Source organism: Oncorhynchus nerka, linkage group LG4, assembly GCF_034236695.1.
Source record: "Oncorhynchus nerka isolate Pitt River linkage group LG4, Oner_Uvic_2.0, whole genome shotgun sequence".
Classification (NCBI taxonomy): domain Eukaryota; kingdom Metazoa; phylum Chordata; class Actinopteri; order Salmoniformes; family Salmonidae; genus Oncorhynchus; species Oncorhynchus nerka.
The window spans coordinates 45,007,188-45,034,991 of record NC_088399.1 but is presented as its reverse complement, the minus strand read 5'-3'; the positions used below and the strand labels follow the sequence as shown (position 1 = coordinate 45,034,991).

General features: G+C 43.0%; 1 protein-coding gene across 2 annotated transcripts in view; it reads left to right on the top strand.

Moving 5' to 3' along the window:
* The window catches only part of LOC115126301 (tetratricopeptide repeat protein 28-like), a 92,402-nt gene that overhangs the window by 16,318 nt on the left and 48,280 nt on the right, over positions 1-27,804 (top strand). Inside the window, exon 1 of one of the 2 annotated variants that reach the window (XM_065017574.1) lies at positions 10,108-10,833. The exons of the other annotated variant lie outside the window; for it this stretch is intronic. Coding sequence (XP_064873646.1) covers positions 10,807-10,833 — 27 coding nt within the window. The 5' untranslated portion in view covers positions 10,108-10,806. Of the gene's footprint in view, positions 1-10,107; positions 10,834-27,804 lie in introns of those variants that run through there. 2 annotated transcript variants of the gene reach the window in all.

Below are 27,804 nucleotides of genomic sequence, written 5' to 3'. Positions count from 1 at the left end.
TGTTTAGAAGATATACAGTGTTTCTTTACAATTACATTGTTTACAAATAATGGAATAAAACAAGCTTATATTTTGGGGTCTGGTGGGGGTAAACCGTTGGACTAAGCTCATGAGGCATTTGTTATATTCTTCAAGGACTGAGGTATTCATCCCAGATTTCCCCTTTTTAAACATTTGCTACCTTTACAACTACCTTTATACTTTCGAGAATGCCCTTCTTGAAAGTGTGACATGTTTGTTTACTGGTCTTTCGATTTCAACAACAACATCTCTTTTGTTACTTTATGCCGTGATCGTCATTTGAAATCATTTTTTGCTCCGGAAACATTTGACATTGAAAGCTTTAATGATCTATCTTGTAAAGTTAAAACAGATACTTAACTTTAAAATGTCAAAAGTATTTCAAGTGAACAATGTAACCAATGGCACTGTTGTTACCGGATTGTTATGTTGGGCCTCTCAAGTGTCCACTACCGATGCTGCATTTGTAACCATGTGGGAGGTGGGCTTTTACCAGTTGTGAAGTCTTAAATATCAGTTGGGATGCATTCATGTCATTTGAACACATTGAGAAACGCAAATTGGCTAATGGCCAACAAAACTGTGTCAACTGTAAACTTAAAGTACTACTACAATGCTTGCAACAAAAAAATTTGAGTGCAAAAACCACATTAATACTGTAGATTTCCTTTTGTGTTTTGTTGTTGCATTTAACTGCCTAGAATGCTGTTATAGAGGCCATTTACTTAGTAGGTGATGTCAGGGTCACCATGTGGGAGAAGTGTGTGCTTAGGATGATAGATGAGTTTCACACTATTAATTACCACTATTCAAGTGGATTTTTTCCCCCAGTGGTATGTGGTAAATTCCCACGTGGCTTACGAACGCTCCATGACACTGCCTCCTTCAGTGGCAGATGCGCATTTGTGATTCTCTTAAAGGGGGGGCGTGTCTGTAGCACGGTACATCTCCCACTTCCGGGTTAATGTGATTGGCTGTCACTGTTAAGTAAGCGCAACACAGGGACAATTCATTGAAAACTTAGGCTTTGGTTTCCTTATATAGAGTGGGTACTACCTGTTTGCAGAAATGGGTGCAAGAGGGAAGGTCGTAAAGTGTCTCGAGCTGAAACCCCTTATTCTCAACCACCGAGAATAGGCGCACATCCGCTGCTTTAAACCAAAGAGGGTAAAACATGAAAACATAGCCTACCTATCGCTCTTATAATTTTTTGGCCCAGTCAGATCAGATGCCAAGGGCTGCTTCAATGCAGAGGGGAGAAGATGTTGGGATTGTTGTTTCTTTGCGTTTCCGTCTTGCTCCGGTATACTGGGGTGATGTCGGCCTAAATCTGTCAACATGTCTGAGGTGTTGGCAGATGCATAGGCTATTCTTGTTGAGCGTGGTGACAATCTGTTAACGTTGTAATTTACTTGGTACCCAAAATGTCTCCAAACTGGAGATTTAAATGATTATTAAGGATCCTCCAATTCTGGTTTATTGACCAGTCAGAACTGGTTCCCGGCTGCGCCTCACAAAAGGACAGTTTGAAATGCGGCAATTAAGATTGAACATTTTTTGTTACAATGTGTGCATTGTCTCTAGTTGTTTTAATGGAATAGCCTGAAATGTTTTTTTGTTTGTTTCATCTTACATTTACTCAAGAGGCATAGGCCTACAGCGTTGTGTAGGCATAGCCTATAGGCAGTGGCGGTTCTAGCTTGTATGGCTCCCTTCAGCGACCCCCCCCCGCCCCAAAAATTATAATCACCATTCTGCACTAAAACATTTTTATTCAGACATCTGGAACAACATAAATAAATAATCATGACATTTTAAAACTATATAAAAATATATACAATAATAAGACAAGTACCAAAGACAAATAGAAACAAATTTGTGTTGATTTGGCACTCGAGCATCAATACATTACCCATCCCCCAACACTGTCAACCAAGAGCCAAGACTGAACCAATTCACCTTGGTGGTGTGCAAACCAGAAATAAATGCAACAATATGTCTGTGATTTATGAATGAATTGTGGTTTATTTGGTAGCATTTCGTGACTGATTTGACTAATTGCATTAGTACTGTACAAAGTTAGAGGTCTGCTATTTGATAGATTCCCCAACTCCCCCTACCTCGGGCTTCCAGTGGGGATACCTGAGGTCAACCTACCTCCACCCCCCTCCCATCTCGTACTTCTGAGTGGGAGACCTTCCCAGGCAGTAGCCTGCCTTGCTCACAAACTAGAATTAGGGCGCCCACTCCGACAAGGTTAATTGACCCAGAGTCCCACATGGTGACATGATATTATTGACGTGACGTGCGAACGAGCGATACAAAACCGATCGCCAAATGTTGGGGTGCGGGCGCCCCTTGCCGCCCCCGGCAAGATGCCGCACTGGGCGGATGCCCATGTCGCCTATACCTAAATCCGCCACTGCCTATAGGCCTTGTGCTTTCATTTTGTGAATATCTTTTTTCATGTATTCATTCGTGTTCACAGTGTGGACCGAACCTGAGGTCCAACCTTTCAGTACGAATGAATGTACCGTTACACCCTTAAGGTACACTCTATTATTTGGCATGGTTTATAGAAACCTCCATTGGTAGAATATCCAGCGGTTCCTTGTTCTACAAACCGGCATAGAAGTATAGATACACCTGTTCTGTAAATGTTTGGTTAAAGGTCTGGAGGTCATATGGTTACGATCATAGAAGGACACCTCTCCTTTGTCCCGGTCCAGCTGAACCCTGTTCTTGTCTGGCTTCTCTTCCATTGTCATTGGTTCACCTTCCATCACTCCTACAGACAAAATGTTATCCTCATAGTTGTCTCCCTGGCTACCAATCCCACCCCTACCAACCACTCTTCACAGTACCCTCCATTGTACCCACATCGACCTCCCAGCTGTTAATCCCTCTGAGCCCAGGACGTCTCTGATTAACAACCTCTCTGGGTTGTCTGGAAGACTCTCTTCGTCCTCTGCAAGGGTTAGGTCTTGTAGCTCTGCGGGAATGTAGTGTCATCGCCCAACTGCTTCTTTTCCACTTCCCTGATTCTGTTGGACAGCGATGACGTCACTTTACTAATCTCTTCCAATTTCTCGCTCATCCTTTTACTCTTCTTCTGCTCTTCCTCCCTCAGCTTGGCTATCCTCACTGCCTCTCCTTTTCTCAGGAAGAGATGCAGCCTCTCAAATTCATCTTTCATCTTTGTTTTCTGGGCCTGCGCCCCGATGTGAGATGCCATTTTTTTCCCTGCGGGGTTTTGTCTTGTCAACGAAAGCCATTTTATCCTGTAGGCTCATTTAGTGTAAGGACAGACGCTGGGAGACAAGAAGCAAGTACAGGGAGTGAAGATGAAATGAATAAACGGACATGAAACAAAACAAGAACAGCATCTGGACAGGGGGAACAAAATGACATTAATGCTGACATGGGGAGGAAACTGAGGAATAGACCGATATAGGGGAGGCAATCAATAAGTGATGAAGCGCTGATCCACATACCGATGGTGACAGGTGTGCGTAATGATGGGCCGCCTGGCGCCCTCGAGCACCAGAGAGGGGGAGCGGAGGCAGGCGTGACAGTTAGTGTTGTTCTGAGCTCCTCCCTCTGGGTAGCATCCTTCTTCACAGAGCAGAAACTGTGGCCTGCGTGCTCAGACACACACCCCACACACAACTTACACTCACACTCCAGGTAGGACAAGCCCAGCTTCTGGATGTGGCGGCGGCACACAGTGTGTAGGCCCCTTGAAGTGTGTTTGGGGTGTTGGAGCCTGGGGGGTTTCCCATGAGATTTGTCCTATGTAGCCTCCTCTTTAACCCTCTTTTTGGGCTGCTTCTCCCTCCAAAGGGTCCCACAGGCGTTCCTCCTCAGGGCTGGCAGGGGGCTGGTCCTCAGGAAACGTGTTTCTGGAGATGCTCTGTGGTATGTGCATTGGACTCCACAATCAAAGAGATGAGCCACTCCTCCCTCCCCTGGCTCTGCACTATCTGCGCCTCCAGCCATGTCTTTTTCTGCTGCCATTCCCTCCAAAAAGGTCTGGTGTTGAGAAGACCAGTTAGCCATTGCCGAGTTACCTCTTCTTCTCTTTGACGTCACACCTGACACTGCAGAGAAATAGACCATATTCGTTTTTAAAAGATCTTATATGATTATAACCTATAATAAAATTATTTGCTGAAACACATACCATATGTATCTGGCTGTGATGTTGTTTTGGCAGGCCTCTCTGAGTCCTGTCCTTGATCAATCACAGATTAATCGGAATCACCTGTTGAATCACCTGTTTCTCAGAAAGAAAGAACAACACCAAGATGGAAACTAAGTTAACTAGCTAACTAGGCTGCATAACTGCAGATAGCAAGCAAACTATTGCTACCATTGCAGAAAATGTTTCCGTCATTAGCAAGTTAGCTAGGTAAGCCAGCTCCTACCTGACTAGCCAGCAGCCTGTGCAAAACAAAAAACATAGTGCATTAGCTAGCTTGCTGCTAGCTGGCTTGATTGGTATGTTAGTTTGATAGCTACCTTTCTAAATTTATCTAAATTTATCTACTAGCACTGTAACATGGCTTACCACCATATACTATGGCCACCTCCATAGTATGTGTTGGCAATCCATCAGGGATAGTTAGCTAGATGGCTTTAACATTACTTTCCCTAGCCAACAGGTAGCTAAAGTGAGTTTATATCAACCTGGTTAGCCTAATGAAGCTAGCTGGCATTGGCTGTGATTTAATACCTAATGTTAAACAAGCTAGCTACATCAGAAACTACATTAGCTAGCTAACTTAGCCTATCATTTGCAAGCCAACATACCTGAGGGTATTGATGGTGTCTCATCCTTCCTCATTTATTTTAATTTAATTTAATTTAACCTTTATTTAACTTGGCAAGTCAGTTAAGAACAAATTATTATTTACAATGACGGCCTACCAAAAGCAAAAGGCCTACTGCGGGGACGGGGGCCGTGATTAAAAATAAATTAAATAAAAATACAGGACAAAACACACAAATCAAAAATCAAGACAAGAGAGACAACACAACACTACATAAAGAGAGACCTAAAACAACATCATAGCATGGCAGCAACACATGACAACAACATGGTAGCAACGCAACATGGCAGCAGAACAACATGGTAGCAGCACAAAACATGGTACAAACATTATTGGCCACAGACAACAGCACAAAGGGCAAGAAGGTAGAGACAACAATAAATCATGCAAAGCATCCACAACTGTCAGTAAGAGTGTCCATGAATGAGTCTTTGAATGAAGAAATTGAGATAAAACTGTCCAGTTTGAGTGTTTGTTACAGCTTGTTCCAGTCGATAGCTGCAGCAAACTGAAAAGGCGGGTGACCTAAGGATGTGTGTGCTTTGGGGACCTTTACCAGAATGTGACTGGCAGAACAGGTGTTGTATGTGGAGGATGAGGGCTGCAGTATATATCTCAGATAGGGGGGAGTGAGGCCTAAGAGGGTTTTATAAATAAGCATCAACCAATGGGTCTTGCGACAGGTATACAGAGATGACCAGTTTACAGAAGAGTATAGAGTGCAGTGATGTGTCATATAAGGAACATTGGTGGCAAATCTGATGGACGAATGGTAAAGAACATCTAGCCGCTCGAGAGCACCCTTACCTGCCAATCTATAAATTACATCTCTGTAATCTAGCATGGGTAGGATGGTCATCTGAATCAGGGTTAGTTTGGCAGCTGGGGTGAAAGAGGAGCGATTACGATAGAGGAAACCAAGTCTAGATTTAACTTTAGCCTGCAGCTTTGATATGTGCTGAGAGAAGGACAATGTATCGTCTAGCCATACTCCCAGGGTACTCGTATGAGGTGACTACCTCAAGCTCTAAACCCTCAGCGGTAGTAATCACACCTGTGGGGAGAGGGGTATTCTTCTTACCAAACCACAGGGCAGAGAAAGCTTGTTGGACACTAAGAAAGCTTTGTTGTAAAGTGTTTTTACCACAAAATCCAGGGAGGGGCCAGCTGAGTATAAGACTGTATCATCTGCATATAAATGCATGAGAAAGCTTCCTACTGCCTGCGCTATATGTTGTTGATGTAAATTAAGAAGAGAGTGGGGCTTAGGATCGAGCCTTGGGGTACACCCTTGGTGACAGGCAGTGGCTGAGACAGCAGAAATTCTGACATTATACACTGCACTCTTTGAGAGAGGTAGTTGGCAAACAAAGACCCTCAGAGACACCAATAATCCTTAGCCGGCCCACAAGAATGGAATGGTTTACCGTATCAAAAGCTTGGGCCAAGTCAATAAAAATAGCAGCACAAAATTGCTTAGAATCAAGGGAAATGGTGACATCATTGAGGACCTTTAAGGTTGCAGTGACACATCCATAACCTGAGCGGAAACCAGAGAGAATACCAGAGAGAATACTATAGACATAAAGAAAGCCAGTCAGTTGATTATTGACATGTTTTTCCAATACTTTTGATCAACAGAGAAAACAGAAATAGGCCTATAACAGGATCAGCTTGTTAGGATCAGCTCGTTCTTTTCCTTTAAATAAAGGATGTCAATGGTTTGATCCTCAAAGCCAATGTCTAACCCTTCTCTGTTGTTGACAGTGGGCGATGCCCCAACATCTCAGTGAACATTTCACTGGATTGGATTCACTGCTGTTGTTTTGCTTCCTAGCTTTGAAGAAACCCTGTTTTAATGCCTTCCAACAAAAGCTCATTTGTTCCACTGTCCTGACGAAGCCGCCCTCTCTCATTTTAGCCGAGACTTTATTGAACATGTCGCCGTTCCGATGTTTATGCCCGTCTAAAAACTTAAGAATGTCCATTTCCTTTATGATATTTAACATGAACAGAATTTTGTTTTCGCTCCAAAAGTGTTGACTTTTGCCACTCGCCACCATATCCAAAGAACATCAACGCACGCGATCACTTCATGCTGGAGTGACACGTTTAGTGTGACGAAACAATCCCATCTGACACATGCGCAGATTAAAGACACTAGAAAAAATCTGATTAAGGTGTATACATGGTCTAATAATTTGAAAGATAGCTCAGGGGTTTTAATCGGACTATGCTTACTTCGATTATGACCGTACGCCGATTAACAGAGTAAGGTGTTTACATGACTAATGCCATACTTGGCCTACTGCCATAGTCAGTTGAATATTCAATTATTAGTGTGTATGTAAACATGCTCTTTGAGAGGTGAAAATTAAACCTGACTCAAATGTAACTGTTAGGCAACGCTGGTCCCAACTTTGCCGAACAACTGTTCCCTCAAAGTTTGACTAGCTAGTTAGGTCTTTAGCGTTGTTTGCTTATCAGGCCAGAAAATGTCATACATCAAATGGCTAGCTAGCTAATCAACACTAGCTAGATAGCTTGTCCACATTAGCTAGATACAGTGAGCAACTACAATGAAGTCTGTGACAATGTGCACCAGACACAGGTGTGAGTGCTTTATGAATAAACTGTCTTAACAGATAAACCTAAGAATAGCACAACAAAAATGTTTTAAACAACTTGCCTTTTGGAAATTGACTCGGTAGCTCACCAAAACAGATTTGTCTTTCACATAAATGTGTGCATGTGCATGCAGGCAATAATATGTCAGTGCAACTGACAGCAACGTATTCTTTACCTCAAGGAAGTGGGGGCAGAAACAGAACAGTTTTTAAAAAGCAGTGCAAAGCCTACAATTTGGAAACTGTCTCACATCATAAATTGTATGGCAGAGAGAGATCATTAGGAAGAAAATAACTGGCACCTAAGCATCCAACCTGGTCTCAGAGCCTTTTCTATTATTCTGTATGTAAATCCAAGAATCTCCATTTATACTGAACAAAAATATAAACGCAACAATTTCAACAATGTTACTGAGTTACAGTTCACATAACAAAATCAGTCAATTGAAATAAATTCAATAGGCCCTAATCTATGGATTTCACATGACAGGTCAGGAGCGCAGTCATGGGTGGGTCTGGGAGGCCATAGGCCCACCCACTTGGGAGCCAGGCCCACCCACTGGAGAGCCAGGCCCATCCAATAAGAATTTGTTTTTAATTTTACATTTGCATTTGAGTCATTTAGCAGACGCTCTTATCCAGAGTGACTTACAGTAGTGAGTGCATACATTTTAGTTTCCCCACAAAAGGGCTTAATTTCATCAGATGTCCAGGTGGGTCTCTGGCAACAGCTCTGGTGGACATTCCTGCAGTCAGCGTGCCAATTGCATGCTCCCTCAAAACTTGAAACATATGTGGCATTGTGTTGTGTGACAAAACTGCACATTTTAGTGGCCTTTTATTGTCCCCCGCACAAGGTGCACCTGTGTAATGATCATTCTGTTTAAAACTTCTTGGCGCACCGATCCCTTTAGCGGGATCATTTTTGTCAACAACCGCTGAATTGCTAGAGCGCCAAATTCAAATTAAATTACTAAAATTATTTCATTTTCATGAATTCACAAGTGCAATATACCAAAACACAGCTTAGTTTGTTGTTAATCCACCTGGCATGTCAGATTTCAAAAGAGCTTTTCAGTGAAAGCAAACCAAGCGTTTATGTTAGGACAGCTCTCTCAGCAGACAAAACATTACAAACAGCTAGCTGCAAAGTAGATTGGTCACGAAAGTCAGAAAAGCAATAAAAATTCATCGCTTACCTTTGATGATCTTCGGAGGTTTGCACTCACGAGACTCCCAGTTACACAATAAATGTTTGTTTTGTTCGATAAAGATTATTTCCAAAAACCTCCATTTGGTTGGCGCATTTTGTTGAGTAATCCACAGGCTTGTTTAGGTCAAGACGGGCAGATGAAAATTCCAAATAGTATCCGTAAAGTTCGTAGAAACATGTCAAACGTTTTTTATAATCAATCCTCATCCTTGTTTTTACAATAAATAATTGATAATATTTCAACCGGACGGTAGCTTTTTCAATAGGAGAGAGAAAATGTCTGCTCCAAGCTGCTCACGCATGCAAAAATCTAAGGACATCCAGCTATCCATTGACGCGATGTGATCATTCTCGCTCCTTTTTCAGAATAAAAGCCTGAAACTATGTCTAAAAACTGTGCACACCATGTGGAAGCCATTGGGAAAGGAATCTGGTTGATAACCCTTTAAATGGCGGGAAGGCATGCAATGGAACAGAGACGTTTCAGAAAAACAGCACTTCCTGGTTGGATTTTCCTCATGTTTTCGCCTGCAATATCAGTTCTGTTATACTCACAGACAATATTTTGACAGTTTTGGAAACTTTAGAGTGTTTTCTATCCTAATCTGCCAATTATATGCATATTCTAGCTTCTGGGCCTGAGAAATAGGCTGTTTCATTTGGGTACGTTTTTCATCCAAACATCAAAATACTGCCCCCTAGTCTCAAGAGGTTAATCAGCTTCTTGATATATGCCACACCTGTCAGGTGGATGGATTATCTTGGCAAATGAGAAATGCTCACTAAATGTAATGGAAACAAATTTGTGCACAAAATTTAAGCAAAATAAACTTTTTGTGTGTATCGAACATTTCTGGGATCTTTTATTTCAGCTCATGAAACATGGGAGCAACCCTTTACATGTTGCGTGTATATTTTTGTGCAGTATAGTTGCAAAGTAGCTAAAAACTAGTACGTAGTTGCAAAGTTGCTAATCAGCTGAAGTTGTCTGTGATGAGATTCAAACACGCAACCTTTGGGTTGATAAACATTCACGATATATGCCGACCCATCCACATTGACCAACCACTCTTAGGTAACCTTCTGTCTTAATAACCCTACCAAACATAACATACTAATTTGAGTGTCATATATTTACGTGTTCTATGTTACGTCTCGTCTATGAGACTAGGCTGGAGCATCTGTAACGTAACATTGATAAGTGGTGACGGCTCTATGACCCTGTGGAGTGCGAGCTCTAGCTACCTCTCTTTCACACACTCGCAGTCTTTCCATACGCACACACACAGCGGGAGTGGAGCGCACGCGCCTGGGAGGGAATTCGTTCCCCTACGCTGCTCCAGTCTCCAGCACATAGCCTCACCAGCCACGTTATTCCAGCAACCGATATCCGGAAATATAGTTAAAGGATTTTTTAAACAGTGGACAGTTTCTCTTGTAGTGACGGGCTCTCTCTCATATTTTGCCCTCTCTCCGTTTTTCTATGTAGGCTATCTCACGCTGTTTTCTGGAGTTATTTTGGGGGAATTACTTCCTGTTGGAATTCTGCATCGCAAGTTTTGTAGCCAGGGAGATGTGACACTTGACTGCGAAACGTATGCCATTATTACAGGGTTGTGGTACCTACATACTACACCCATCCACTCACAGACTACCCAGCGTTAAAATAACGGACCACAAATCCACAATAGCTAACCTATTAGTAAGTTCTATAAACTGTTTGGATGGATGTAAGACTGCAAGGCTGTCACACATCATAATTGGAAATGTATTCATAAAAATAAGAACGAGACATCAAACTTCTATCAGCCTGAATTTAATTCTTAACCTAAACTCCCGAAAGTGAATCCAAAGAGGACTAGACGCTGTTTCAGCCGAAGCACGCGCTTTCTCTCTGCCACCCTGTAGACTGACCTGGATGTACGTTTTGACTTGGGCTTTAACGGAGACCCCCAGGTGGCCGCCACAACCCCGGTGTCAGCCCGGTCCTCCGCAGGACAGAGAGGGGTTAGGCGGCAGTCCTGAGGCTCGGTGGGCGGTATGATGACTGACTTTCAGGCCCCCTCCACAGGCTGAGTGACACTTTGATGCTGGACTTCTGTGGTTTCCAAATATGATGAAATGGCAGCCTCGGAAGAAGGTAATTTGGACTTGTACATAGGGCTTCTTTCTGGACGCTGAGGCTACAAGTTGCCTTGCAATGTACACTTAAAAATTAGATGATGGCATGGGGATTGTGTTGCTATTGTCTTTGTGTTCTGCCAGAAGTTGAGTGTCCATGGAGAGATATGTCAGATTCACATAGGCTACTAGCCAAGATCACACACACCCTCTCTCTCACACACTCACCACACTCAGATAGGACCTGTGGGAAAATACCTCTACTCTTTCCCATTGTGTACAGGTAACTGATAGGGCCTGTAATCTGCTGGAGTGGTAATATGACACACACACACACACACACACACACACAGAGCGAGAGAGATAACCTATAATGTACTTAATGCCGCTCTCTCTGGAGATATAGTACTGTGTGTAAGACCAGGTGTGTAATGTGATGGTGTAAACAGATTAATGACTGTTTATGCTCTATCTATGTGTCCTATATGTGTGTCTACCCTTACCTTGCATGGGTTTATTATTGTTATTCATATTTTTTTTTACCTTTATTTAATTAGGCAAGTCAGTTAAGAACAAATTCTTATTTACAATGATGGTCAAACCTGGAAGATGCTGGGCCAATTGTGCGCCGGCCTGTGGGACTCACAATCACGGTTACGATACAGCCTGGAATCAAACCAGGGCCTGTTGTGGTGCCTCTAGTACTGAGATGCAGTGCCTTAGACGGCTGCGCCACTCGGGAGCCCTATTAGGAGTGTTACTAACTAAAACACCCCACACGCCAGGACCTAGGACTAGAGTAGGGTTGATCAAGTGTTTATTGATCATTAGTTGGATCAGGTGTGTTAGTGCTGGGCTGAAACAAACGCCTATACATCCTGTATCTCTCCAGGACCAGGTTTGAGTACTGTAAATACTCTTCCTTTTACTACTAATGTTTACCCTAGCTTCAGAAGACAGATATTGTGTGCCTGTGTGTCTCTGTTTGTGTACATTCAGTTTTGCATTAATAAATTACGGGTGTAAGCAAGGCCGTACGGTCAGTTAAGGCGTCCCGACAAAATATATAGTGGGAGTATGTCGTACCGGTAAAACGTGAGCCTGTTACAAAAACATCTAAAGAAAAATGTCTACTACGCCACTTTTTAACATTACCGCATGTTAGAGCCATGAACAATTTGTGAATGGACTTGAAAACCGGTATAGCCTACGCTCTCAAATGCGATGTGGTTCGAGGAGAACACTGACATTTCGGCAAGGCAGAGATGAGTGGCCGAAACCGCGACGCGCGCGGACAGCAGTGGACGCATAAATTCTGTCGCAATGACAATTGCCAAATGTCATTAAGGTTTTTGGTATTTTGTGTAACAGATGTGCCTTTCCATTCACAACTGTTTGGATGCTGGAAATGTTGAGAGTGGATGGATGAACGTGCGCGGGGTAGCCTAGTAAAGGAGTCCTTTGAAGTGATTGTTTGACAATCAGATGAAGACATCAAAACTGGTTGTGTTTATGCCACAATAAAATGTAATACATTTTAAAAGACTAGGCCCACAGATCCTATCTACTCTCACCCCTGCATTAAATATAAATAATGTGTGTTGGCTGTTGACAGTCTCAGTTATGATAGTGTGTGTGTGTGTCATCTGAGCATTTGTGTGTGACAGAGAAGAGAGACTCATCATAAATAGTTTCAGCAGTGTTTGATTGACAGATTTAGCTTTTGCAGTGGCTGGTGTGAGAGAAGTGAAATAAATAAAATCTCTCTTCCCCCCCCCCCCCCCCTCTCCAGGGGTTGTGACTGAGAGGTTTCTGTGTTTTCTTGTTCCCCTGTGACTAGAAATGCTTGTGACTAACAATGCTCCTGGGATAATGTATTTACTTACAATACAGCTAAGCCTCTTATAACCATACTTTGACTTACCCCTCCCTCACCACCTCTCCCCGTTAACAAGCAGTGCTGTGTAAGTCCCTGTGTGTAATATTGCAACACAATAACTTTATCGGGCACAAACTTATGACAGAGTAATCCTTTAGCTACAGCAACTTGAAAATGTTCCAGATCTCATGCCAATGTTGCGAGGCGAGTGTGTTGCTGACTCTCTGCTATCTACTGTAGAACCTAAAATGGTTCTTTAGCTGTCCCCATAGGAGAACCCTTTGAAGAGCCCGTTTTGGTTCCAGGTAGAAGAATCATTTGGGTTCCATGTGGAATCCTTTCCACAGAATGTTCTACCTGGAACCTAAAAGGGTTCTACCTGGAACCAAAAGGGGTTCTACCTGGAACCAAAAAGGGTTCTCCTATGGGGACAGCCGAATAACCCTTTTTAATGTATGTGTGTCTACAGAATAGCAGTCAATGTATAAAAATGTAATGCAGTCAATATGTCAATGTGTGTGCCCTCCTTTCCCCTCTCTCTATCTCTCTCTTTCCCCTCTCACTATCTCTCTCTTTCCACTCTCCCTATCGCTCCCCTCTCTCTCTCTTTCCCCCCCCTCTCTCTCTCTCTCTCTCTCTCTCTCTCCCTCTCTCTCTCTTTCCCTCTCTCTCTCTCTTTCCCTCTCTCTCTTCCCCTCTCTCTCTCTCTTTCTCTCTCTCTCTTTCTCTCTTCTCTTTCCCCCTCTCTCTCTTTCCTCTCCCTCTCTCTCGTCCCCCTCTCTCTCTTACCTCTCTCTCTCTTTCCCCTCTGTCTCTCTTTCCCCTCTCTCTCTTTCCCCTCTGTCTCTCTTTCCCTCTGTCTCTCTCTTTCCCCTCTGTCTCTCACTTCCCCCCTCTCTCTCTCTCTCTCTCCTCTCTCTCTCTCCCTCTCTCTCTCATTCCCTCTCTCTCTCTTTCCCCTCTCTCGCTCTCTCTCTCTCTTTCCCCTCTCTCTCTCTTTCCCCTCTCTCGCTCTCTCTCTCTCTCTCTTTCCCCCTCTCTCTCTTTCCCCTCTCTCTCTCTTTCCCCTGTCTCTCTTTCCCCCTGTCTCTCTTTCCCCCTGTCTCTCTTTCCCCTGTCTCTCTTTCCCCTCTGTCTCTCTTTCCCTCTGTCTCTCTTTCCCTCTGTCTCTCTTCCCCTCTCCCCCTCTCTTTCCCCTCTCCCCCTCTCTCTTTCCCCTCTCTCTCTCTTTCCCCTCTCTCTCTCTCTCTCTCTTTCCCTCCTCTCGCTCTCTCCCTCTCTATCCTCTCTCTTTCCCCTCCCACCGCTCTCTCTCTTTCCCCTCTCTTTCTCTTTCCCCTCTCTTTCTCTTTCCCCCTCTTTCTCTTTCCCCTCTCTTTCTCTTTCCCCTCTCTTTCTCGTTCCCTCTTTCTCGTTCCCCTCTCTCTCTCGTTCCCCTCTCTCTCTCTTTCCCCTCTCTCTGTCTTTCCCCCCTCTCTCTCCCCCCCTCTCTCTCTTTCTCTCTCTCCCTCTCTCTTTCCCCTCCACTATTTAATTTAATGCCAATCAACCATGTGGATTCTTAAAGGAGATACTGTCAGGAAGTGAGATATGTCTGTTATGTAACGTAATCTATCCATGAGATGATATTCTCATCTTTCTTTTTCTCTTTTGCCGTCTCTCCTCTCCGCCTCACTGCTGCTCCTCCCCTCTGCCTTTCATGTCAACCAAGCGTAGATACAAAGTTGTAATGTACCATTGCTCACCCCAGCTATGACAGGAAGTGTGTGTGCATGTGAATAAGTGGGCCCAGTGTCAGCAAGCAGCAGTTAGATGAGCAGTGTGGAGCATTGAGAAGATGGAGAGGTTGTTTTTCATCGTACCTGTTCAAAACCTTAGTTGCTGCTGGGAAAATACTCCACCCTACCAAGTGTGTGTGGGTTTGTGAGAGAGAGAAAGATTTGACATTGGGTTGCGGTATAGACACACACACACACAAACACAAAATGTGTGACTCTTTTAGCTCCCAGCACGTGGTCAGACACCATTTGGCATGACATGATGTTAAATAATTCAGAGAAACATGCTAGTGACACACACACACACACACACACACACTGCATCAGTACAGGGTAACATGCATCTGCATTAGACTGGTGTGTGGATATAACATTAAATATTTAATACTACAGCACTGCATGGTGGGAGAACAAAGAACTATAATAACCAGACATTGCAGAGAAAAGGAGAGAATGTGTTGTGTTTGTGTGTGCGTGCAGGAGTGTGTGTGCGTGTGTATGTGTGTGTGTGTTCAACAGCCAGTGGCGTTCATTACATGGTCTTACAGAGGCAGGCAGTAGGAGAGCAAATGTCACAGTGACTGAAAAGGCCAGGAGCAATATGGGACATCTCAGGAGAGATAGAGATAAAGGTAGAGAAAGGGATGGGTGGAGAGAGAAGGAAGAGAGTGAGAGAAATGCGGGGTGATTCTGTGTGGGGGTTTCTCTTCTCACCTCATAATCTCATTGCAGCTTCTTGTGGTGGTAAATTGAACTGTAATTGGCAGACATTAACCAGGTTTCCATCCAACCTTTTTATGTAAGTAAAGTACATGTCGGATAAAAAATGTTACGACAGGCCTGATGGAAACAGAAAATTTGCCTGTGAAGTTTCCAAATGTAGACAAACCGAAATACACTAGAGAAGGTGGGGTCTTCTGTTGGTAACATGTATTATGTGATACATGGTGGTGGAAATGCTTTTATGCATAAATATTGATATGGCATCATATGGAAGTAAACCTGGAGTCACGCGATGATATGTGGTGAGGTCCTCCCACTACGACTCGGGAAACCATACAGTTTATTAGGATACAGATGAAATACATTTTGAACTTCACAGGGTGGTCAAAGTGCACAGTGTTGAGTTTGATGCTCCTTTCCAATAAATATTGAGGGACTTATTCTGGTGACATGATCGAAGCTTGGCTGCTGTTTGTACATATTAATCTCATCATTTAGGCTATACCCGTACTGTATCTGCGAGATGTTGGCTAGAGCACATTCACCATAAAACGGAACATTTTCAGTGACGAAACCGTCAGAAGAGTTCAAAATGCGATGGAAACCCATTTAACTTGTATTTTTTATTCGGTACATGGGAATTTACCGCTAAAGTGTTTTTTTCTGTACACAACGTCATCACGCACAGCCTTTTATCTGCAACAAGTCAATTTGATGGAAACACATCTATGGTTGGAAAATGCTCATATTGTTTTCATGCAGATTTCACAATGTTTGCATGACAATCTGTCACCAACTGGATGGAAACCTAGATAGTGAGCATGACATGATCACTGTGCTGGCTGGCTGGCTGGCTGGCTGGCTCTCTCACTCACTCACTCACTCACTCACTCACTCACTCACTCACTCACTCACTCACTCACCCACCCCCTCCCTCCCCATTGTCTTCTATCCAAATGATAAAAGTCCCTCTTGGCCGCAGAGACAACATGTTGCCATTTTGAAGCAAAAGTCCTACAATTCTACACCTTTTGCCACGGGGCAGATATAAATTATTTCAGTTCCTGAAATTCTGTACATTATTTGATGGGTCTGAGAGAATATTTTTGTTTGTTTAAAGCACATTTCCTGCAGTTCCAGACATTTTGCCATGACCTATGCCATGTTCTTTTGGTATCTGAGTGACTCAAACATTATAACAACATCAATGGGGGCCACCGGGCCGTGACATTTTTACATTTTTGGAATCTCCCTGACTGTCTAGTTTATTTTTGTGATTGTTAGTTCTCATTGATGATCTCATTTAAAAACATATATTGCTCCACGTTTTTTCTACATACTTGATTGTATACAGTGGTTTTAGTTTACACTGAAAACCTGTTTACTTTTGATGATTATTAGTGGTGGTCTGGCGCTGCTAAATGAATATAGGGGAAACACTGAGGACAGAGCGAGAGAGAGAGAGAGGAGAGTTGGAGGGATAATTCAAATGCAGATGTCGGGTTGATCTAACAGGTGTTTTGCGCCATGTCTCCCTCACTCACTGTCATCGTAGGATGTTAACAGTGTGATGCAGGGACAGCTTCTCTCAGACGAGTAAATATACTATTGGTGTTGCCTGCCCCCCACCCCCATACAAACACAGACACACACAGCCTTCTGATCCTGTTAGCTTCAGGGCTGGCTCTGTTACACTGGTAATTAGACTGTCAATCAAAGTGTGAAAGTTTATATGTGTGTGTCTTTGTTTCTCTGTTGTACCAGAAGTCCTCACAATGATAGTCAAACAAACGTGTGTGTGTGTGACCTGTAGTTTGAAGGGAGAACTAGAGGTCGACCGATTTCTGATATTTCAACACCGATAACCGATTATTGGAGGACCAACAAAAGCCGATACCGATTAATCGGCCAATTTTTATGTGTATATTTGTAATAATAATTACAACAAAACTGAATGAACACTTTTTTTGATTTTAAATCAATTTAGTCTCAAATAAATAATGAAACATGTTCAATTTGATTTAAATAATGCAAAAACACACGTTTAAGTTCCTTGCTCAGAACATGAGAACATATGAAAGAAGGTGCTTCCTTTTAACATGAGTCTTCAACATTCCCTGTTAAGAAGTTTTAAGTTGTAGTTATAATAGGAATTATAGGACTATTTCTCTCTTTACCATGTGTATTTCATATACCTTTGACTATTGGATGTTCTTATAGGCACTATAGTATTGCCAGCCTAATCTCGGAGGTTGATAGGCTTGAAGTTAATAACAGCGCTGTGCTTCAAGCATTGCGAAGAGCTGCTGGCAAATGCAGGAATGTGCTGTTTGAATGAATTCTTACGAGCCTGCTGCTGCCTACCACCGCTCAGTCAGACTGCTCTATCAAATATCAAATCATAGACTTAATTATAATATAATAAACACACAGAAATAAGAGCCTTAGGTCGTTCATATGGTCAAATCCGGAAACTATCATTTTGAAAACAAAACGTTTATTCTTTCAGTGAAATACGGAACCGTTCCGTATTTTATCGAACGGGTGGCAACCCTAAATCTAAATATTGCTGTTACATTGCACAACCTTCAATGTTATGTCAGAATTATGTCAAATTCTGGCAAATTAATTACGGTCTTTGTTAGGAAGAAATGGTCTTCACACAGTTCTGTACGAGCCAGGCGGCCCAAACTGCTGCATATACCCTGACTCTGCTTGCACTGAACGCAAGAGAAGTGACACAATTTCCCAGAGTTAAAATTGCCTGCTTACATGAATTTCTTTTAACTAAAAATGCAGGTTTAACAAAATATACTTGTGTATTGATTTTAAGAAAGGCATTGATGTTTATGGTTAGGTACATTGGTGCAACGATTGTGCTTTTATCGCAAATGCACTTTTGTTAAACCCGTTTGCCAAAGTAGGCTGTGATTCAATGTTAAATTAACAGGCACCGCATTGATTATATGCAACACAGGGCAAGCTAGTTAAACTAGTAATATCATCAACCATGAGTAGTTAACTAGTGATTGTGTTAAGATTGATAGTTTTTTATAAGATAAGTTTAATGCTAGCTAGCAACTTACCTTGGCTCCTTGCTGCACTCGCGTAACAGGTGGTCAGCCTGTCACGCAGTCTCCTCGTGGATTGCAATGTAATCGGCGTCCAAAAATGCCGATTACCGATTGTTATGAAAACATGCCGATTAATCGGTCGGGCTCTAGGGAGATCACACTCGGAGCAGTTACCGATGCGGTCAAATATATTGGTCAAATCAAATAAAACGTGTGTAGACCTTACTGTGAAATGCTTACGCACAAGCCCTTAACCAACAGTGCAGTTCAAGAAAGAGTTAAGAAAATATTTACCAAATAAACTAAAGTAAAAAATAATTAAATAAAATAACAATAACGAGGCTATATACAGGGGGTACCAGTACCGAGTCAGTGTGCAGGGGGTACAGGTTAGTTGAGGTCATTTGTAGGTAGGGGTGAAGTGACTATGCATAGATAATAAACAGTGAATAGCAGCAGTGTACCAAGGGGGGATCAATGTAAATAGTCCGGTGGCATTTTGATTAATTGTTCAGCAGTCTTATGGCTTGGGGGTAGAAGCTGTTAAGGAGCCTTTTGGTCTTAGACTTGGCACTCCGGTACCGCTTGCCGTGCGGTAGCAGAGAAAACAGTCTATGAAGTTTTTTTAGTTTTCCTCTGACACCGCCTAGTATATAGGTCCTGGGTGGCAGGAAGCTTGGCCCCAGTGATGTACTGGGCTGTACGCACTACCCTCTGTAACTCCTTACAGTCAGATGCCGAGCAGTTGCCATACCAGTTGGTGATGCAACCGGTCAGGATGCTCTCGATGGTGAAGCTGTAGGACTTTTTCAGGATCTGAGGACCCATGCCAAATCATTTCAGTCTCCTGAGAGGGAAAAGGTGTTGTCATGCCCTCTTCATGACTGTCTGCGTGTGTTTGGGCCATGATAGTTTGTTGATGATGTGGACACCAAGGAACTTAACTCTCGACCCGCTCCACTACAGCCTGTCGATGTTAATGTGGGCCTGTTTGGCCCGCCTTTTCCTGTAGTCCACAATCAACTCCTTTGTCTTGCTCACATTGAGGGAGAGGTTGTTGTCCTGTCACCACACTGCCAGGTCTCTGACCTCCTCCCTATAGGCTGTCTCATTGTTGTCAGTGATCAGGCCTACCAATGTCGTGTCATAATAGTAATAATAATAGTGTTGGAGTCGTGTTTGGCCACGTAGTCATGGGTGAGCAGGGAGTACAGGAGGGAACTAAATACACACCCCTGAGGGGCCCCAGTATTGAGGATCAGCATGGCAGACGTGTTGTTGCCTACCCTTACCACCTGGTGGCGGTCCGTCAGGAAGTCCAGGGTCCAGTTGCATAGAGAGGTATTTAGTCCCAGGGTCCTTAGCTTCGTGATGAGCTTCGTGGGCACCATGGTGTTGAACGCTGAGCTGTAGTCAGTAAACAGCATTCTCACATAGGTGTTCCTTTTGTCCAGGTGGGAAAGGGCAGTGTGGAGTGCGATTGAGATTGTGTCATCTGTGGATATGTTGGGGCGGTATGCAAATTGGAGTGGTCTAGGGTATCCGGGAGGATGCTGTTGATGCGAGCCATGATCAGTCTTTAAAAGCACTTCATGGCTACCGACATGAGTGCTACGGGGCGGTAATCATTTGGCAGGTTACCTTCACTTCCTTGGGCACAAGGACTATGGTGGTCTGCTTGAAACATGTAGGTATTACAAGCTCGGTCAAGGAGAGGTTGAAAATGTCAGTGAAGACACTTGGTCCGCCCATGCTTTGAGTACACGTCCTGGTAATACGTCGGCCCCCAAGGCTTTGTGAATGTTGGCCTTTTAAGTCTTGCTCACATCGGCTATGGTGAGCGTTATCACACAGCTGGTGCTCTCATGCATGCTTCAGTGTTGCTTGCCTCAAAGAGAGCATAAAAGGCATTTAACATGTCTGGTAGGCTCGCGTCACTGGGCAGCTCGCATCTGGGTTTCCCTTTGTAGTCCGTAAAAGCTTTCCAGCCCTGCCACATCCGATCAGCATCCGACCAGGTGTAGTAGGATTCAATCTTAATCCTGTGTTGACGCTTTGAAATTTTGATTGTTCTTCTGAGGGCATAGCGGGATTTCTTATAAGCGTCGAGATTAGTGTCCCGCTGGGATATACGTACGTACGTACGGTCACTGTGGGGACGACGTCGTTGATGCACTTATTGATGAAGCCGATGACTGAGGTGGTATACTCCTCAATGCCATTGGATGAATCTCTTGAACATATTCCAGTCTGTGCTTGCAAAACAGTGCTGTAGCATCCGCATCATCTAACCACTTTCATATTGAGCGAGTCACTGGTACTTCCTGCTTTAGTTTTTGCTTGGAAGCAGGAATCAGGAGGATAGAATTATGGTCAGATTTGCTAAATGGAGGGTGGGGGAGAGCTTTGTATGCATCTCTGTGTGTGGAGTAAAGGTGGTCTGCACATGTGACATGCTGGTAGAAATGAGGTAAAACAGATGGAAGTTTGCCTGCATTAAAGTCCCCGGTGACTAGGAGCGCCGCTTCTGGATGAGCATTTTGTTGTTTGCTTATGGCCTTATACAGTTGGTTGAGTGCGGTCTTAGTGCCAGCATCTGTTTGTGGTGAGAATGCTGTTCATCGACTACAGCTCAGCATATAACACCATAGTACCCTCCAAACTCGTCATCAAGCTCAAGACCATGGGTAGGCTTGATTACCAACAACGACGAGACGGCCTACAGGGAGGAGGTGAGGGCCCTCAGGGTGTGGTGTCTGGAAAATAACCTCACACTCAACGTCAACAAAACAAAGGAGATGATTGTGGACTTCAGGAAACAGCAGAGGGAGCACCCCCCTATCTACATCGACGGGACAGTAGTGGAGAGGGTAGTAAGTTTTAAGTTCCTCGGCGTACACATCACGGACAAACTGAATTGGTCCACCCACACAGACAGCCTTGTGAAGAAGGCTCAGCAGCGCCTCTTCAACCTCAGGAGGCTGAAGAAATTTGGCTTGTCACTAAAAGCACTCACAAACTTCTACAGCACAATCTTCTATGCACAATCGGGAGCATCCTGTCGGGCTATATCACCGCCTGGTACGGCAACTGCTCCACCCACAACCGTAAGGCTCTCCAGAGGGTAGTGAGGTCTGCACAACGCATCCCCAGGGGCAAACTACCTGCCCTCCAGGACACCTACACCACCCGATGTCACAGGAAGGCCATAAAGATCATCAAGGACAACAACCACCCGAGCCACTGCCTGTTCACCCCGCTATTATCCAGAAGGCAAAGTCAGTACAGGTGCATCAAAGCAGGGACCGAGAGACTGAAAAACAGCTTCTATCTCAAGGCCATCAGACTGTTAAATAGCCACCACTAACATTGAGTGGCTGCTGCCAACATACTGACTCAACTCCAGCCACTTTAATAATGGAAAATGATGGGAAAAATGTATCACTAGCCACTTTAAACAATGCCACTTAATATAATGTTTACATACCCTACATTACTCATCTCATATGTATATACTGTACTCTATATCATCTACTTAATCTTGCCATCTTTATGTAATACATGTATTACTAGCCACTTTAAACTATGCCACTTTTATGTTTACATACCCTACATTACTTATCTCATATGTATATACTGTACTCGATACCATCTACTGCATCTTGCCTATGCCGTTCTGTACCATCACTCATTCATATATCTTTATGTACATATTCTTTATCCCTTTACACTTGTGTGTATAAGGTAGTAGTTGTGGAATTGTTAGGTTAGATTACTCGTTGGTTATTACTGCATTGTCGGAACTAGAAGCACAAGCATTTCGCTACACTCATATTAACATCTGCTAATCATGTGTATGTGACAAATAAAATTTGATTCGATTAGATAAATAGATAGCTACGAATAATATAGATGAGGATCTCTTTTCGTAGATAGTGTGGTCTACCTTTTATTATAAGGTACTCTTTGATATTAGACATCACGCACCAGTTCTTATTGACAAATATACACACACCCCCACCCCTCATCTTACCAGACGTAGCGTCTCTGTTCTGCCGGTGCATGGAAAATCCCGCCAGCTCCATATTATCTGTGTCGTTGTTCAGCCACGACTCGGTGAAACATAAGATATTACAGTTTTTAATGTCCCATTTGTAGGATAATCTTGATCGTAGGTCATCGATTTTATTTTCCAATGATTGCACTTTGGCCAACAGAACGGATGGCAGTGGAGGTTTACTCGCTCGCCTATTAATTCTCAGAAGGCAGCTTGACTTCCACCCCCCTTTTCTCTCTTTTCTTCACGCAAATTATGGGGATTTGGGCCTGTTCCCGAGAAAGCAGTATATCATTCGCGTCGGACAAAACTGGTTGAATGGCTATTCTTTCTTCTTCTTGTATGCACCTGCAACTTACCACAGGTGAGATCAATTACATAACTCTATACAGATGCAAAGATTGGTAACAGAATGATGATTTGTGCTGTTGGTGCCATCATTCTATCAATCTTTTCATCTAATAATCCAAAACACAACCAAAACAAGCTGCAAATGCATCCAACAAGTGTGTAAAGTCACAAGCTTGATGTAGTCATTGTGCGCTGGGAATATGGGACCAAATACTAAACTTTTGACTACTTTAATATTTGGTGGAAAATAAGTATTTGGTCAATTACAAAAGTTTATCTTAAAAACAGTTCAGTCTCCAAACTTATTTACATCATGATTATGTTCTAATTCAATCGAAGGCAATAAAAAACATATTGTTAAATTAATATAGTACAAAGGGGAGTGTACATACTATCTATCCTTCCCCACGGTCGGGTCATCACCTATTGAATTACACACACACACTGGCGTCCTACTTCACGCCACTAGCCAGGGTCAATGCCACTTCTTTGACACACACACTCGTTTATTCCCCATGTGACCCAAAGCAATTCCTTTCTTTTCTCTGTCCTTTTTATCTGGCCTCAGATAGCCCGACTCATTCCCCTGCTTCTCTCAGACGCATAATACACTACTGGCATTCCCTGCTCCCCTCAAACACACACAGCCTTCTGACCCTGTTAGCTTCAGGGCTGGCTCTGTTACACTGGTAATTAGACTGTCAATCAAAGCATGAAAGTTTATATGTGTGTGTCTTTGTTTCTCTGTTGTACCAGAAGTCCTCACAATGATAGTCAAACAAGAAAACCTTGGACAAGTGGGGACATTTCACCAGTCAACACAAGGAAAAGGCTATTTTACGGTTAGGGGTAGGTTTAGTTTTAGGGTTTGGGGTTAATGTTAGGGAAAATCGGATTTTGAATGGGAATGCATTTCTGGGGTCCCCACAAGGATAGTAAAACAAATGTGTGTGTGTGTGACCTGTATCTGTAGTTTGAAGGGAGAACACACTCACACTCAGAGCAGTTACAGATGCGGTCAAATATATTGGCACCCTGGCACTTTAAAATGGAGAAGAATGTTTCTTTTTTTTCTCTTTTCAAAACTGGTTGAATGGCGATTTGTTTTTCATCTTGTAGGCACCTGCAACTTACCACAGGTGAGGTCAATTACATAACTCTATGCACAAGGACTACTTTTATCCATTTCCACAGAAACACATTTACTTGAACACCAATACAGATGCAGAGATTGGTAACAGAAAGATGGTTGGTGCCATCATCCTACCAAACTTTGCATCTAATAATCCAAAACACAACCAAAACAAGCTGCACATGCATTCAACAACTGTGTAGAGTCACAAGCTTGATGTAGGCATTGTGTGCTGGGAATATGGGATCAAATACTAAATGTTAATACACTAGAAGTACATTTTGTCCAAATACTCACCACATTTGGTGACATTACAGCCTTATTTTAAAATTGATTAAAAACTTCTTAGGGCTGCAATGACAACAGCCAGTGAAAGTGCAGGGCGCTAAATTCAAAACAGAAATCTCATAATTAAAATTCCTCAAACATACATGTATTTTATACCGTTTTATATGTAATCTTGTTGTTAATCCCACCGCAGTGTCCGATTTCAAATAGGCTTTACAGCGAAAGCACCGCAAACGATTATGTTAGGTCACCACCAACTCACAGAAAAATTCAGCCATTTTTCCAGCCAAAGATAGGGGTTCATGTTACACAATACATGAATGTTTTGTTTGATAAAGTTCATATTTATATTTTAAAAAATCTCAGTATACATTGTCGCGTTACGTTCACTAGTTCCAAAAACATCCGGTGATATTTTATTTTTATTTTTTTATTTCACCTTTATTTAACCAGGTAGGCTAGTTGAGAACAGGTTCTCATTTGCAACTGCGACCTGGCCAAGATAAAGCATAGCAGAGTGAACAGACAACACAGAGTTACACATGGAGTAAACAATTAACAAGTCAATAACACAGTAGAGAAAAAAAGGGGAGTCTATATACAATGTGTGCAAAAGGCATGAGGAGGTAGGCGAATAATTACAATATTGCAGATTAACACTGGAGTGATAAATGATCAGATGATCATGTACAGGTAGAGATATTTGTGTGCAAAAGAGCAGAAAGGTAAATAAATAAAAACTGTGGGGATGAGGTAGGTGAAAATGGGTGGGCTATTTACCAATAGATTATGTACAGCTGCAGCGATCGGTTAGCTGCTCAGATAGCTGATGTTTGAAGTTGGTGAGGGAGATAAAAGTCTCCAACTTCAGCGATTTTTGCAAATCGTTCGTCACAGGCAGCAGAGTACTGGAACGAAAGGCGGCCGAATGAGGTGTTGGCTTTGGGGATGCTCAATGAGATACACCTGCTGGAGCGCATGCTACGGATGGGTGTTGCCATCGTGACCAGTGAGCTGAGATAAGGCGGAGCTTTGCCTAGCATGGCCTTGTAGATGACCTGGAGCCAGTGGGTCTGGCGACGAATATGTAGCGAGGGCCTGCCGACTAGAGCATACAAGTCGCAGTGGTGGGTAGTATAAGGTGCTTTAGTGACAAAACGGATGGCACTGTGATAAACTGCATCCAGTTTGCTGAGAAGAGTGTTGGAAGCCATTTTGTAGATGACATCGCCGAAGTCGAGGATCGGTAGGATAGTCAGTTTTACTAGGGTAAGCTTGGCAGCGTGAGTGAAGGAGGCTTTGTTGCGGAATAGAAAGCCGACTCTTGATTTGATTTTCGATTGGAGATGTTTGATATGGGTCTGGAAGGAGAGTTTGCAGTCTAGCCAGACACCTAGGTACTTATAGGTGTCCACATATTCAAGGTCGGAACCATCCAGTGTGGTGATGCTAGTCGGGCAAGCGGGTGCAGGCAGCGATCGGTTGAAAAGCATGCATTTGGTTTTACTAGCGTTTAAGAGCAGTTGGAGGCCACGGAAGGAGTGTTGTATGGCATTGAAGCTCGATTGGAGGTTAGATAGCACAGTGTCCGATGACGGGCCGAAAGTGTATAGAATGGTGTCGTCTGCGTAGAGGTGGATCAGGGAATCGCCTGCAGCAAGAGCAACATCATTGATATACACAGAGAAAAGAGTCGGCCCGAGAATTGAACCCTGTGGCACCCCCATAGAGACTGCCAGAGGACCGGACAACATGCCCTCCGATTTGACACACTGAACTCTGTCTGCAAAGTAATTGGTGAACCAGGCAAGGCAGTCATCCGAAAAGCCGAGGCTATATTGCGGTGATTGGGGACACTGCCCTGTGTAGGGTGCCGTCTTTCGGATGGGAAGTTAAATGGGTGTCCTGACTCTCTGAGGTCATTAAAGATCCCATGGCACTTATCGTAAGAGTAGGGGTGTTAACCCCGGTGTCCTGGCTAAATTCCCAATCTGGCCCTCAAACCATCACGGTCACCTAATAATCCCCAGTTTACAATTGGCTCATTCATCCCCCTCCTCTCCCCTGTAACTATTCCCCAGGTTGTTGCTGCAAATGAGAACGTGTTCTCAGTCAACTTACCTGGTAAAATAACGGATAAATTAAAAACATATTTATAAAATTGCAGAGAGCCACATCATTTTACAGAAATACTCATTATAAATGTTGATAAATACAATTGTTAGACATGTACATATAGATATACCTCTCCTTAATGCAACCACTGTGTCAGATTTTTTTTTAAACATTTCAGGAAAAAGCAAACCATGCAATAATCTGAGACGGCGCTCAGAAAATAAATAAAATTATCCGCCATGTTGAAGTCAACAGAAATCAGAAATCACATTATAAATATTCCCTTACCTTTGACGATCTTCATCAGAATATACTCCCTGGAATTCTAGTTCCACAATAAATGCTTGATTTGTTCGATAATGTCCATTATATATGTCCGAGTAGCTACTTTTGTTAGCGCGTTTAGTACACAAATACAAACGCTCGTGCAGGTCCAGCCGAACGCCAGCCGAAAACTTCAAAAAGTTATATTACAGGTCGAAGAAACTTGTCAAACTAAGTATAGAATCAATCTTTAGGATGTTGTTATCATAAATCTTCAATAAAGTTCCAACCGGAGAATTCCTATGTCTGTAGAGAAGCCATGGAATGCAGGTCGCTATCATGTGAAATGCGCGTGACCAGGACCTGGCTCTCTGCCAGACCACTGACTCAAAGAGCTCCACAACACAGTAGAAGCCTCATTCAAGTTTCTAAAGACGGTTGACATCTAGTGGAAGCCCTAGGAAGTGCAACTGTATCCATATCCCACTGTGTATTCAATAGGGGCTGGGTTGAAAATCGACCAACCTCAGATTTCCCACTTCCTGTCTGGATTTCTTCTCAGGTTTTTGCCTGCCATATATATGAGTTCTGTTATACTCACAGACATCATTTAAACAGTTTTAGAAACTTCAGTGTTTTCTATCCAATACTGATCCAATATCCAATACTGAATAATATGCATATATTAGCAACTGGGACTGAGGAGCAGTTGGGCACCTCTGGGCACCTTTCATCCAAGCTACTCAATACTGTCCCTGCAGCCATAAGAAGTTAAATAGTTTTTGTATGTACTGTGGTAAACCGTGGGGTGTTGGGTTGAGCGTGCAGAGATTGACACAGAGACAGGGAGGCTTTAGTCCACAAAAACAACTTTACTAAGTCAGAAAATAAATATATCAAAGAAATAACTCTCTTAACTGGTGCCCGTCTCTCTCCCTCTCTCCCACAGTACACACAATACCCCATAATGACAAAGCAAAAACAGGTTTTTCTAAATTTGAGCAAATTTTGTAAAAATCAAAACCTGAAATATCACATTTACATAAGTATTCAGACTCTTTACTCAGTACTTTATCAAATCACCTTTGGCATTGATTACAGCCTCGGGTCTTCTTGCGTATGATGCTGCAAGCTTGGCACATCTGTACAGTCGTGGCCAAAAGTTTTGAGAATGACACAAATATTAATTTCCACAAAGTTTGCTGCTTCAGTGTCTTTAGATATTTTTGTCAGATGTTACTATGGAATACTGAAGTATAATTACAAGCATTTCATAAGTGTCAAAGGCTTTTATTGACAATTACATGAAGTTGATGCAAAGAGTCAATA